The sequence below is a fragment of the Stylophora pistillata genome, chromosome 14 (genome assembly GCF_964205215.1).
Source record: "Stylophora pistillata chromosome 14, jaStyPist1.2, whole genome shotgun sequence".
NCBI classification, from domain to species: domain Eukaryota; kingdom Metazoa; phylum Cnidaria; class Anthozoa; order Scleractinia; family Pocilloporidae; genus Stylophora; species Stylophora pistillata.
In genome coordinates, this window is record NC_142532.1 from 20,777,379 (window position 1) to 20,792,058 (window position 14,680).

The window sequence follows — 14,680 nt, forward strand, 5'->3', positions numbered from 1 at the left end:
AATCATAGTTAGTGATGAACTGAGTTTTATTTACATTCAAAGGATTACAGTTGATTTCTGACATATTAAACCTTTAACCCTAAAGTCAGGCAAAGAAATGATGATATATATAATTCGGAATGTTCCTGATGACTTCAAAACTTTTATCAGGCCATATCTCTGTATGACTAGAAACTTATCGACCGACCAAGGGTTCATATGTACTTTATGTATTGAGAACAAGTGGGGTCGAGTTTTTTTCAGAGGCCTTGTCAAATAGCTACAACCCTAGATGATACAACAACAATTTTGTCAAAAGAATCAACCATGCAACAAAGTTTTCTCTATACAATATGTTAAACAGTTCTTCAAGTTATGGTGTGTTAAATACATGGTAAAGATAGAGGAGATTTTAGCGACCACAGAACTTTCAATCCACGTTTACCGTCAACTGCCAAATGTGGCGTTTATCGTGTACACTCTTATCAGTGTGTCACTGATGACATAAAATCCAGTTCAGATCTTTTTACTGAAGATAGAAAACTGCCATCTTCAGTTGTTATGGCTGCATGACCGTTCTGCAAAATAGAATATATAGTTGATCTTTCTCAGCCTAATATCAGTATGTGTATTCTCCATACTGTTCTATTTACATTTCCTATGACATTTCCATATGATCAGTTCCTTACTTCTCATGAGCTTAATGTTTGATTCAGCAGTAATACTTGCTGGAGAATTTAGATGTTAGTCACCCTGAGATGTTAAAGGGTGTGGCGCTCCGTTAGTTTTAAAGTCTGTCAGTCTTTCTTGGTTTTGAAGACTAAGAGGACAACTACTTTGATTACTTCCGCTCATTTAAAATCAGTTTCTTTGTTCATTTCAATCCCAATAATAGGTGTAACAGATTCGGTGAAATGTCGATCAAAACCGTTATTGATTTACTCGGGGATAAATCGTGTGACGTCAGAGTGCTCAGACTGCTGTACAGATTGTGAGTCTGCTGTCTGAATGAAAACAGAAGAGTGGCGAATGTTCCTTTCCGAAAGTACAAATCTTAAAGAACGCCGTCTCGCATGTAAAGCCAAACGTGGATATTAGAGCTTTTTATCTGTCAGTCTGTAGCAGGCTCTCGGTCATTCGTTTCTCAGATAACCGCAAACGGCCGTTTGTGGTTAACTCGCCTTTTCTCTCGTCTTTGCTGACTGGAGACTGGAGCCGACTTCTTAGGTCTGCATCCACCTCCAACCTCCCCTGAGACTTATTATTAATATATACTCTTTTAGTTTTCTTTGACAACAGGACTATGATCGCTTGAGATCTTAGCCGCACCTCTAACTGGCTAAAATCTATTAGTTTAGTCGAGCTTAAGGATTAAATGGTTAAATAAGACAAACAAGAAGTGGAACCTTACGTGAAATGTTCTTGATGCTTTCAGTTCGGTGATTATATTTTTGTTTCAAATTTCGATCTCCTTTGACGGGATGTCCATTGTTTCGTACTGATATCGATTCTTTTCTATAGGTTCCAGCTTTACTGATTTAATTTTTCAGCTTGAAAAATGGTGAAGTAAAAACGGTAGAGTGAAAGAAAAGCGATCCTGTGAAAAATCCACAGTGGTTGGGCGAACAGCCACTTAAAAAAAAACAACAAAAACAAGAACAAAAATTGCCAAAACCGAAATCTTGGCATCTGAGCTAACTTACTTACCTATACTGATTAAAAAAATGCAAATTTGCGACAAAAAGAGGGGTGAGATGAGATCTCAGAAACAGAACTAGTTCTGTTGACCAGGCCTTGTGTGAGGAGGCAGTAACTCTATTAATTCCATTGTTACTACTCTTCCTCAATACTTACTTAGGCTGCGTAGTTTTCAGTGTTTAGTTTCTTATTTCGAAAAAAACCTCAACGTCGGATGGAGTAAAATAATATGCTCCTGTGAAAAATCCACAGTTTTCGCCCGAATAGCCCGAGGGGTTGGAGTAAGTCTGGCCACACTCAGTATATGAATGTTGATTGCTGTTAGCGTTATCGTATATCTGGATGTCATGTCCCACACCAAAAGTGGGTCCGTGGGAGGAACATCTGTACATGGCGTGCTGCTGGTTTTGGTATTGTGTCAGCTTCACAGGATTGTATCCGTTGGCGTTGTAAAGAGAGAAAACAAAAGCTTTGCTGGCTGAAGAATAAGCACAGGGACCTAAAATAAAGAGTTAAGGACTGATCATTATTTGTCACCTTGGGGAGGGGAAGGGAGGGGGGGCTAAGACTTGGGGAGGCGGATCACATAGTTTTCAAGACAAAAAAGGGGGATCAGTCATCACTGAGAGGCACTAAGGCGGGGGACCATGAAAAAAGGAGAAAATATCTGAAGCGATGGGATCAATTTATCACCTTTTTGATGATCTCGTATTTATTGGCTTTGTATAATTAATGGTGGCTTTTTTTTTGTTTTTCTTTGGATTAACTACGAGGACTATAAGACAAGGAGCAATTTTATGATTGAGAATTTCGCGCCGGTGTGTTCAGTAAAAACGTTTGAAACTATGCGAACGTAAAAAAGTTTTCATGATGAAGAATTCAACTAGAACCGAGCAACTTAATTTGTTTAAGTAAAAAAATTAAAAAACATAAGAGCATATTTTTACCTTTTAAAAGGAGCACTTGAAATATGGTCCAAAGTATTTTTGAAAGACATAATACATACCCCAAGGAGAGAATTAACTAAACATCCTTTGTCTCAGCTCTCCAATGCGAATAATGTACAAAACAAAACATGTAGAAATACCACGAAATAGGAATGCCAGAGTTGAATCAAATCAAAACGAATCATCAAAAATCAAATCAAATCCGGAACAAAACTTTTAGGTTAAAACGCGTCCCGAACGCGTTTCAAGCCATTTAAGAGTTTGTCTACTTCGAAAACACTTGTCACAGTCTACAGTGATATTTTTTTGTTCTAAGATGCACTCATTGGTACAAGAAAAGTCCATGACTAATCGATCTGTTATCTGTTTTACATGTGAGAGATGTTTGCTTGTCTGTTACTCACTGCTTGTCCAGGACACGTCAGTATATCCACCAAAGATATAGCTGTTCACTTTGATGATTGTCACGGTGGGTCCCTTCCCATCACAGTTACTGTGAAATGTCGAAGCTGCCCAACCGTCAGTCTTCGCGTGCCAACACCTCACAAACCTGCTCCGTTCTTTACTGATAAGGACTGGGTCCAAATACGAAAACAGCACCTTCAAGTACTTGTTGTAATCAAGGCTTCGAATTATGTCGGACAAACCGAGGCCTGAGGAGGGAGACACGAAAAGTAAAATTTACAGTTGGCTAAATAAATGGATCAGTTCTTATAGTTCTTGTTGGTGGAGTCGCATCAGAGCTCGGAATCCGAAGGTCTGAGGTTCGATTTAAAATGCCAAATTGGAATATTATCTTTGTCCCACGCTCGTGAGAAAACAAAAAGAAACTTTCTCATTTCTTTACCGAGCTCAGATTAAAACTTACCATCTTTCTTATTCTATTTACAAAGGAGGATGTTATTCCTTGTTTCACGACCGTGAGAGTTTTCCACGAAGACTCGAGCCCAAGATCTTCTCATTCACTGCGCGAAGTGCTTACCACGCATGTGATCCCATTTAAACTCAAAATTTCCTGGTGAGTTTAATTTGTAAATACTACGACTAAATTCCACATAAGCACAGATTTTTAATTTTTTGTAAAACTGAGAAACAAAAAGCGCAAAATACCGACTTAATCCGGGCTGAACTGTCTGATTCGGCCCAACTCGGTGATTCAAAATTGATTAATTTAATGGCAAGAAATGGATGTAGATCGATTTTTTCCCTAATTTAGGTTATATACCCTGATACTCCGAAACTTAGAATCAGATTGTTCTCTATTGCTGCCACAATAATCTGAATAGTATTTCGCTGCTGTATATAGTTCAGCGCATGCGCTTTTAAGCGGTATCGCTGAACGTTGCCACAGATTTATTTAAAGCTTATGTAATTTGTTTTTTCGTACATTAACGATAGGCTATTAAGTGTTTTAGTACATTAATTTACCTATTTCAAAGAAAACTTCAATGTCAGATGGAGTAAAATGACGACTTCCTGTGAAAAATCCACATTGTTCACTCGTCGAATAGCCCGGGGGGTTGGAGTACGTCATGCCCCATTCAGTATAAGAGTGTCCATAACGGTTTGCATTATCGTATATCACGATATCATATCCAGTACCAAAAATGGGTCCGTAAGAGGAACATCTGTACACGGCGCAGTGCTGGTTTTGGTATTGTGTCAGCTTCACAGGATTGTATCCTTTGACGTTATAGAGAGAGAAGATGAATGCTTTACTGTCGTAAGAACAACCTGCACAAGAACCAGCTGAAATAGAAGAACAATGTAGTCGTGCGTTTAGAAGTTCGAAGAAAACATGAACCCCATGAAAGGGGAAAGGGATCATTTTTATCCTGGCCAAGACGGGTAATTTTTTTTTCAAGCTAGAGGTTTATGAAAGGGAAGGAGAGATTCTACGAGTTTGGCCATAGAAACAAGCACGAATAAGAATTATGGAAGATTTGAAGGGTCACTCTGAAGAACAGCGAGTATGACCTTTTGAAACTTTTGAGTCTCAGTGTTGTTGCCGATTGCTATATGTTTTAAGATGTTATGTTGTTTTGCAGGTGTATCAAGTGGCAAACATTTCAGTTGATGATATATGTGTGAAAAAACAAAAACACGAAAATGAAATGGTAAAGGCTTGAAGCTCATAGCAGAGGAGCATTGTTCAAAAATTCATCGAGCACCGCCTCTACTCTCTCAAACTCCCAAAAGAACCAGGATTGATTTGATGGAATCATCTCATCCTTCTAAAATAGTTTGATATACCTACCTCCGCCCCAAGACACGTCAGTATATCCACCAAAGATGTAGTCGTTCACTTTGATGATTGTCACTGTGGGTCCCCTCCCATTGCAGTTGCTGTGGAATGTCGATGCGGCCCAGCCGTCTGTGTTAGCACGCCAACACCTCAAAAAGTCAGTACGGAATGCCCTGGGAAGAACTGGGTCTAAAAATGAAATCAGCTTTCCCAAGTATTTGTTGGGGTCCAGACTTCCAAGAATATTAGATGTACCAAGGCCACCTGTGTTCGTGAACAAAGCTCGAATGTGAACTATAATTACAGACGTCATAGAATAAAGAAAGATGTTATTCCTTCTTTAACCGCGGTGGGAGTTTTGCCAAGAATAATCGCGCCCCAGATCTTCTTACTCACAGTGTGAGGTGCTCACCATGTAATCCTATTGAAACTCAATATTTCCCCGTGAATCTGCAAATATAGCAACTAAATTCCATGAAAGCACCGATTCTCAATTGTATGTAAAACGGAGAAAGGAAAAGCGAAAATGTACCGAATTCAGCCGGATTTGATCAGACTCATTGATTCAAATTTAATGGCAAAACATATAATTTCTTCCCTGATTTAGTTGATATACAGCGAGAAATAATTCCATCGCCATTGTTGCAACAATAATCTGAATAGTATTTCAGGACATGCGCTTTTAGTATCGCTGAACACTGTCACGGATAAAAGCTTATGTATTCATTTTTCGCACATTAATGATAGGCTTTTCAATGTTTTCGTACATTAATTTACCTATTTCAAAGAAGACTTCAATGTCAGATGGAGTAAAAGGGCGACCTCCTGTGAAAAATCCACATTGTTCACTCGTCGAATAGCCCGGAGGGTTGGAGTACGTGTAGCCGCATTCGGTAAAAGAGTATCCATTGCGGTTAGCATTATCGTGTATCAGGATATCATGTCCTGTACCAAAAATGGGTCCGTAAGAGGAACATCTGTACACGGCGCAGTGCTGGCTTTGATATTGTGTCAGCTTCACAGGATTGTATCCTTTGATGTTATAGAGAGAGAAGATGAATGCTTTACTGTCGTAAGAACAACCTGCACAAGAACCAGCTGAAATAGAAGAACAATTAGTCGTGCGTTTAGAAATTTCACACAAACATACATACTTTGTTACAACTTCCCCAAAGAGGAAATACAATTAAGGTAAAAATTAATTATACAATTAAGCTAAAAATTATATATCAGACTTAAAATAGAGCAATGACTTAAATAGCGGAAGTGCTAAGGTTACTTAAGACGCGAGACCTAAGGCGGCGTTTAAACACATTAACCGATTCACAAAGTTTAAGATCGTTAGATAAGGAATTCCATAAAGTAACTGCTCTATAGAAAAAGGTCCTTTGGCCACTTGCTTTTCTAAATCGAGGTATGTTAAGCATTTGAGAACTTCGCGTTCTACGATTTGTGACATCACATCGCCTAATGAATTGTGTAGATAAATATTCAGGAGCACAACCAGTTAGACACTTAAATGACATTACGGCATCACTGGCAGCCAGCGTAGTTCCTTTAAAGTTGGAGACACATGATCGTATTTCTTCTTCCACTTACTATGCGGCAGGCAAAATTCTGGACTGTCTGTAACATTTTAAAATTTTTTTGAGAAGTATTACTCCAAACGCATGAGCAATAAAATAATTTACTGAAAACGAGTCATAATTAATAATAATTTAGGACTGTTTGTCAAAAGAGTGCTTAACTCTATTGATTTGAGCTAAACGTGACATGCACGAAGAAACTGTTTCTAGAATATGATTTCCGAAAGTTAAGTTTGGATCCATAATTACACCGAGGTCTTTAGCGGTTGTTGCAGGCACAAGATCTTTCCCGAAAAGGGACAGATTAAAATCATCATTCACTTTTGCAATGTTTTGTCTGCTTCCAAAGATCATTAGTTTCGTCTTGTCTGGGTTCAAAAGTAGTTGGTTATTAAAGCACCAGTTCCGTATTTTAAACAGATCCTGATTTATTTTATCCCTGGCCCCTCTCTCCTCGTAGAGTGCAAAGGATAACAGAAGTTTGGTGTCATCAACATAGCATTGTGGGGAGCAGAACCGTGGGATTGACGGTAAGTCATTAAACACGAAGGCGCGCTATAAAATGAGCCTTAGGTCCCACTGGACCATTTGTCAATCAACCGTCGTGTGATGTAGAACTCTTAGAGTCAAGTCAGCTTGAGCTAAAGCTACTCCAAAGCAGTGAAAAGCGGGCGCAATCCTCAAAATTGTTTTATGTCTTCATCACATTACAAGAATATTTGAGATTTGTATTTCCTTTCTCCAATGGAAACTGTCTTTATTTGTGGCGGTAAATTTGAGATCGAAGTAGGTGGTTCGCACGTGACCTCATGCCACCATGCTGGTGGAAGTAAACAATAGATATCTCATTAGCTCCTTTTGTTCGGCTACCAGCATTTAAATTTGACCCGCACACGTCAACGGGGAGTGACAAATGAGCCTAGGTCTTCCCAGGGAAGACCTCCTTATATAGCGCGCCTTCGTGTTTAACGTAAATGCTGAACAAGAGCGGGCCGAGTATACTTCCTTGAGGTACGCCATTTCTTACTTGCATGCGATCTGACAGAGTAGAGTTGATGCGTACAACTTGGTGACGTGCTGACAAATAACTTCGGAACCATTGTAAAGCATTTGTAGATGCACCGACATCCTGCAGTTGAGCCAGAAGAGTGCCGTGGTGTAAGCTATCAAAGGCCTTGCTCATATCAAGGAGGACTGCTGCAGTTAATTGCTTGTCGTCAATAGCACACAGTATTTGATCGGTGGTGTGAATCAGTGTAGTCTCGGTTGAGTGGTGTTGTTTATTCCTACTTTGCTTTGATGTTAAACGCTCCTTTGAGACTAGATAGGTTGTGAATTGATTAAAGGCTGCTCTCTCACAAACCTTTGACAGCACTGGCAGAAGAGAAATGGGCCTATTGTTATTCGGCACCTCGTGATCTCCACTTTTCAGAACTGGTGTCACCTCGGCTAGCTTCCACGCATCTGGGAATGTATTGGTGGTAAACGAGGCGTTAATGATGGACGTGAGAGAAGGCAGAATTGCGGGAAGGCAATCTTTGATAACTCTTACCGGAATTTTATCGATACCAGGCGCCTTGTTTGTTGCCATCGAATTAACAATGGCTTGTGCTTGTTTGCACTCTATAGGATTAAAGGTAAATTGTTTAAAAATGCAAATGATCTCGGAATGAACGGATTGTTGTTGAGCTCAAAGTTAAATTTTAACGCTAAATCTCTGATTTTCTTGACTGTATTATCGCCAACGCCTGCGAAAAAGGAATTGAATTCGTTTGCCACAGTTTTTTCATCTTTACTGTAGGTTATTTGTGTTTTCGACTTATTAGGTATGCATGAACGGATTGTTTTCCAGATAGAGTTCGTGTTGTTTTTATTGTTTTTAATCTGCTCCATCACAAATTCTCTTTCCGCAACTCTGATTTCTTTTTTAACCTCGCGTTTAAGATTTCTATATGCAGACTAGGCATAAGGATCGTTGGTCTTTCGTGCTATTTTTCTCCAGTCTTCTCTTGCTTTCATCAATTGCCTAATCTCATCTGTCACATAAGGGAGTGGTCTTCCACGTATTTTGATCTTTTTGATGGGTACATGTCTATCCACTATATCACAAAATAATTCGTTAAACGCAAACAGTTTATCGTTGACATCATCAAAAATATCAAAGACTGACCAAGGGGCTTGTTCGATATCCTTGTAAAATGCCTTAGGTTGATAATGTTGAAAGCACCTGGTAGTGATGTACACAGGCTTGGGTCGCTGTTTCTTTAGCCGGAGTATGGCATACACTAAATCGTGGTCGCTGACTGAGCTCTCAATAACTCAAAAAGCTAGAGTCGCTCTCGGCTATCGCCTCGAGCGACTCTTACGCTTCTTTCGTGCTTAGCAACCTCCCGCGTGCATCCATAACTCGATAGTGTACGCTGTGGTGTCTACCATTTGTTAATTATGGAAGATTTGAGGGGTTACTCTATAGAAAAGCGAGTAAAACATTTTGAAACTATTGAGTCTCAGTGTTGTTGCCGATTACTTTATGTTTTAAGATGTAATGTTGTTCTGCAGGTGTAACAAGTGGCAAACATTTCAATTGATGATGAGTGAAAAAACCAAAACGCGAAAATAAAATGATAAAGGCTTGAAGCTCATAGCAGAGGAGCATCGTTCAAAAATTCATTGAACACCCCCTCCACTCTCTGAAACTCCTAAGGGAACCAGGATTGATCTGATGGGATGATCTCATCCTTCTTAAAAAGTTTGATAAACCTACCTCCGCCCCAGGACACTTCAGTATATCCACCAAAGATATAGTCGTTCACTTTGATGATTGTCACTGTGGGTCCCCTCCCATCGCAGTTGCTGTGGAATTTCGATGCCGCCCAGCCGTCTGTCTTAGCGTGCCAACACCTCGCAAAGTTGGTACGGGATATACTTGGAAGAACTGGGTCTAAAAACGAAATCAGCTTTCCCAAGTACATGTTGGGATCCAGGCTTCCAAGAATATTAGATGTACCAAGACCACCTGTGTTCGTGAACAAAACTCGAATGTGAACTATAATTACAGACGTCATAGAATAAAGAAAGATGTTATTCCTTTTTTCACTGCCGTGGGAATTTTACCACGAAGAATCGAACCCCAGATCTTCTTCCTCACAGCGTGAAGTGCTCACCATACGATCCCATTTAAACTCAAGATTTCCCCGTGAATATAACCTGCAATTATATCAACTAAATTCGACGAAAGCACAGATTCTTAATTGTATGTAAAACGGGGAAACGAAAAGCGAAAAAGTACCGAATTTATCCGGATTCGATCAAACTCACTGATTCAAATTTGATGGCAAAACATGCAATTTCTTCTCTGATTTAGTTGATATATGGTTGGGTTTCAGATGACGTCACAAGCTTTGCTGAAGTTAGTGTCCGCCATGTTGGTGTCCCTCGGGTGTCAAATTTATGAATAATTAGTCGATTTCTATAGTGAAGCCCTCTCTCTTATCGCCGTGTTATTTCGCCAACTACATGAATATCCAGGAAGAAGAAAGCGATAAAAGTATCTGGCATTCATCTTAAGGTATCCCAGTGCTCTCTGAGTATGCCGAAAGCTTGGAGAGTTGGAAGGAAAGATGTTTGCAAAAGATCTCGGTCATTGGGGTTGACCCTGCAAGCATACCAGCCGAGAAGTTCAGTCCAAAATGCTTGCCTCCTGTGGAAGCGTCGGACTTGCTGAGTTACCTCGTTCTTGAGACCAGCTTCTACACCAAGAAGCAGTTCAAGGCGTTCAAGAGTCTAGAGGCGTTTAATCAAATGGTGTCGGGATTTGTAACCTCAGTTGTAGGCAAAGTAATCGCCGGCAAGTATACCGTGAGAGCACGAGTTTGGCATTCACAGCATATGAATGATCCTTTAGTGAACATTTGGGTCATTTCCGAAAACGATGGGACTATTTTGTCAGCCCATTGCTTGGGATGCAAAGCTGGACTGGCTGAGTCATGCTCACATATCGCGAGTGTTTTATTTGTGTTAGAGGCAACTACTAGAATTCATGGCAAGGTCGCTGGCTGTCACGAAAACTCAGACACCGAAAACTCAGGTCCCGCGAAGTGTTCTCCAAGCTTCCGAAGTGCTCCATAATTCGTTAGTGCATAGCATAAAGCATGAACCAATTTTTTTATAATATAACCGGTGGAATAATGCAACAAATCCGACGCGAAAGACGAACAACAATATCAAGAGTGATTCTTCAGTGAGGCGAATCGTGACGGCGCTGATGCCGAGTCTTCTTTCGCGTTGTTTTTCTCTTTCTGCCTCATTTAAGAACTCTTGCCCAAGGGTCGCAAAATTGTCTTCGTTTTGGGACTGATGGGCCGAGTCTCTGTTTGTATCCATTATTATCGCGAAATATTTAAGAATTTTAACAGAGCGACAACAAGGATCTGTGCGACGAAGTACAAAAAGGTAAACAAACGTCCCTTTCGGCTCGTCAAAATCACGCTACATTTTAATACTTTGGTGTTGGAGCGAGCGCATTTGATCCCGTTAACTGCGAATGAAAAGTTCAAAATTAACGGGAAAAATGGAGGAAATATAAGCTAAATGAAGTCTTGTGTCACTCTAAAATGTTTTAATACTCAACCATCGGACGATTTTGCGAAACGTGCAACTTGCGGCCTTGCTTTTGCTGCTTCAGTTGGATGAAGACCCAAAAGGTCAAAATACACGAGGGATTACCAGGAGTGATCATGAGTCGAGTTTATCTCTTGAATTTTCGAGGAGTCTGAGTTTTCGGGGTGTGAGTTTTCGTGACACCGCAAGCTTACTTGCACTCAGGTAAAATGCTCATGGATTTTGCCGACATAGGTCAATGAAGTGCCGTATGCGAGTGCTAAAGACATCGATTTCTCATCGGCTAAGAAGCTCAAAGAAAAGCTCGACCAAAAAATCGAGGATCTACAACAGCCGCAAGCCTCGAACAATACAACAACTTCTAGTTCCTCCTGTTCTTCCCCTTGATTTGTGATGATCTTAGGTATAGCGCATTAGATCATATATATAATGAATTTTGCGCTATAGAAATAATAAAATTATTAAATTATTACACGAAAAAATCCTTAGTCTTTATGCCTTCCACTTTTGCTCGAACAGCCAACAATAATGCATAAAACCATCCCTTCTTTCTCACATGAACTCTTCGTTAGATACGGTTTGTTTACGCTCGAGGGACACCAAGATGGCGGATAGTAACTGTTGCTAGGGTATTGGTCACGTGGGTGAAACCCAAGGATACTGAGATATAATTCTATCTCCACTGTTGTCTCAATAACCTGAATAGTATTTCGCTGCTGTGTATGGTTAAGCGCTTGCGCTCTTAGAATCGCTGGGCCATGCCACGAATAAGAGTTTAGGTATTTAGTCATCGTATGCAAGCGACAAGTTTTAAAGTATTTTTTAACAATAATGTACCTGTTTCAAAGAAAACTTCAATGTCAGATGGAGTAAAAGAATGTGCTCCTGTGAAAAATCCACAGTTCCAGCCCGAATAGCCCGAGGGGTTGGAGTAGGTGTAACCACATCTAGAATAAGAGCGTTGATTGTTCCCTGAGTCATTTGATATGTAGATATCATGTCCCGAACCAAAAGTGGGCCCATAGGAGGAACATCTGTACATGGCGTGTTGCTGGTTTTGGTATTGTGTAAGCTTCACCGGATTGTATCCTTTGACATTGTAAAGAGAGAAAACAAAAGCCTTGCTGGCTGAAGAATAACCACAGGGACCTACAATGAAAAGGGTTAAGGACTGGTCACTATTTGTCACCTGGGGAAGGGGAAGGGGGGGGGGGGAGCGAAGAATTTTTATAACATAACCAAAGTAAAGCGCTCGCTCTGATTGGTCAATTTAGCGTTCCCCATTTTCCCATGGGTGTACGCTGCTGACGTGAGCAAATGCAAAGACTATTTTTTCGCGCGCGCTTGTTTTTTTCTAGTCACGTAAGATTTGTTAAATAAAACGGAAATCTTTAGCTACAATGTATCAATGTTATGTTATAAAACAAATGGTAAACACCACAGCGTACACTATTGAGTTATGGATGCGCTTGGGAGGTTTGCTAAGCACTCAAGAAGCTAGAGTCGCTCTCGGCTATCGCTTCGCGCGACTCTTACGCTTCTTTCGTGCCTAGCAACCTCCCGCGTGCATCCATAACTCAATAGTGTACGCCGTGGTGTTTACCATTTGTTAATTGGGGGAAGGATTACATGGATTTTAAGAAACCAGAGGGGAGGGATTAAAGAAAACTCCAATGTCAGATGGAGCAAAATTATATGCTCTTGTGAAAAATCTGCAGTTTCCAGTCGAATAGCCCGAGGGGTTGGAGTAGGTGTAGCCGCAATCGGTATAAGATTGTTGATTGCTGTTAGTGTCATTTGAAATACAGTCTGCCAGAGTAACATCTGTACATTGCGTGTTGCTGGTATCGGTATTGTGTAAGCTTTACAGGATTGTATCCTTTGGCGTTGTTAAATGAGAATAAAAAGGCTTTGGTGGCGTACCACCAAACACAGGAACCTAAAACTCACATTCGCAACGCTGCATTATGACTGGCCGAGAAAACTCACGGTATCATTTTTTATCAATGAGCGATAAATCTTAAAACAATCTTGATTTAACCGTTCTTAAATCCAAGTGGATTCTAAAGTCTTGGTATATCGTGTTTTTCCAGCGACTTGGGTAGCTGTTTTTCTTAGCCTTTATTTTGATTGGCTCGTTCTAATTAACCTGGGTTTGGTTTTGCGACCCATAGTAAATGCTGTATTGATAGTATACATATCTGGATCATTAACCAAATGCTACAGTAGTAATATAGCATTGCTATAAATTTTATTGTTTCAAAACTTACTTGGCGACCTCCAGGACACGTCAGTATATCCACCAAAGATGTAGTCGTTCACTTTGATGATTGTCACTGTGGGTCCCCTCCCATCGCAGTTTCTATGGAATGTCGATGCGGCCCAGCCGTCAGTCTTAGCGTGCCAACACCTCAAAAAGTCAGTACGGGATGCACTGAGAAGAACTGGGTCTAAATATGAAATCAGCTTTCCCAAGTATTTGTTGGGGTCCTGACTTCCAAGAATATTAGATGTACCAAGGCCACCTGTGTTCGTGAACAAAGCTCGAATGTGAACGATAATTACAGATGTCATAGAATAAAGAAAGATGTTATTCTTTCTTTCACCGCCGTGGGAGTTTACCGAGAAAAATCGAGCCCCAGATCTTCTTACTCACAGCGTGAGGTGCTCACCATGTGACTATTCGATATTGTATTTAAAACGGAGAAAGGAAATTAAGCGAAAATGTAATTTAATGGCAAAACATGCAACTTCTTCCCTTATTTAGTTGATATACAGTGAGAAATAATTCTATCGCCACTGTTGCCACAATAATCTGAATAGTATTTCAGCGCATGCACTGTTAGTATCGCTGAATATTGTCGTGGATTTAAGCTTATGTATTCATTTTTCGTACATTAACGATAGGCTGTTAAGTGTTTTCGTGCATTAATTTACCTATTTCAAAGAAGACCTCAATGTCAGATGGAGTAAAACGGCGACCTCCTGTGAAAAATCCACATTGTTCACTCGTCGAATAGCCCGGAGGGTTGGAGTACGTCATGCCGCATTCGGTATAAGAGTATTGATTACGGTTAGCATTATTGTATATCAAAATATCACATCCAGCACCAAAAATGGGTCCGTAAGAGGAACATCTGTACACGGCGCAGTGCTGGTTTTGGTATTGTGTCAGCTTCACGGGATTGTATCCTTTGACGTTATATAGAGAGAAGATGAATGCTTTACTGTCGTAAGAACAACCTGCACAAGAACCAGCTGAAATAGAAGAACAATGTAGTCGTGCGTTCAGAAGTTCGAAGAAAACATGAACCCCATAAAAGGGGGGAGGAATCACTTTTTATCGTGGCCAAGACGAGTAGTTTTTTCTCAAGCTAGAGGTTTACGAAAGGGAAGAAGAGATTCTACGAGTTTGGGTGTAGAAACGGGCACGTGTAAGAATTATAGAAGATTTAATTGAGGGGTTACTCTAAAGAAAAGTGGGTATAACTTTTTGAAACTTTTGAGTCTCAGTATTGTTGCCGATTGCTTTATGTTTTAAGATGTTATGTTGTTTTGCAGGTGTATCAAGTGGCAAACATTTCAGTTGATGATATATGTGTGAA

General features: G+C 40.2%; 2 protein-coding genes across 2 annotated transcripts; both read right to left on the bottom strand.

The window, feature by feature from the left end:
- Positions 1-8: 8 nt before the first annotated feature.
- LOC148717033 (uncharacterized) lies at positions 9-9,520 on the bottom strand. Its single transcript, XM_088744671.1, has 8 exons — positions 9,220-9,520; positions 7,458-8,078; positions 5,647-6,033; positions 4,882-5,133; positions 4,053-4,373; positions 3,029-3,277; positions 1,834-2,176; positions 9-557 (listed from the first exon to the last, which is right to left on the bottom strand). The coding sequence occupies exons 1-7, from the start codon at positions 9,518-9,520 to the stop codon at positions 1,857-1,859; spliced, it is 2,451 nt and encodes an 816-aa protein (XP_088600797.1). The 3' UTR covers positions 9-557; positions 1,834-1,856.
- Positions 9,521-11,740: 2,220 nt separating this feature from the next.
- Positions 11,741-14,226, bottom strand: LOC148717034 (uncharacterized). Its single transcript, XM_088744457.1, has 3 exons — positions 14,013-14,226; positions 13,346-13,600; positions 11,741-12,224 (listed from the first exon to the last, which is right to left on the bottom strand). The coding sequence occupies exons 1-3, from the start codon at positions 14,116-14,118 to the stop codon at positions 11,863-11,865; spliced, it is 723 nt and encodes a 240-aa protein (XP_088600583.1). The 5' UTR covers positions 14,119-14,226; the 3' UTR covers positions 11,741-11,862.
- Positions 14,227-14,680: the final 454 nt, after the last annotated feature.

What these genes read in the sequence shown, in the direction of transcription:
- LOC148717033 (XM_088744671.1), bottom strand. Translation starts at nt 9,520, where the DNA reads ATGACGTCTGTAATTATAGTTCACATTCGAGTTTTGTTCACGAACACA. An exon ending in TGAAGTCTTCTTTGAAATAG is followed by an intron (nt 5,134 to 5,646) that starts GTAAATTAATGT and finishes TCACGAACACAG; the next exon opens with GTGGCCTTGGTACATCTAAT. An exon ending in TGACGTGTCTTGGGGCGGAG is followed by an intron (nt 4,374 to 4,881) that starts GTAGGTATATCA and finishes CTTCTATTTCAG; the next exon opens with CTGGTTCTTGTGCAGGTTGT.
- LOC148717034 (XM_088744457.1), bottom strand. Translation starts at nt 14,118, where the DNA reads ATGACGTACTCCAACCCTCCGGGCTATTCGACGAGTGAACAATGTGGA. An exon ending in TGAGGTCTTCTTTGAAATAG is followed by an intron (nt 13,601 to 14,012) that starts GTAAATTAATGC and finishes TCACGAACACAG; the next exon opens with GTGGCCTTGGTACATCTAAT. An exon ending in CGTGTCCTGGAGGTCGCCAA is followed by an intron (nt 12,225 to 13,345) that starts GTAAGTTTTGAA and finishes TTTTCATTGTAG; the next exon opens with GTCCCTGTGGTTATTCTTCA.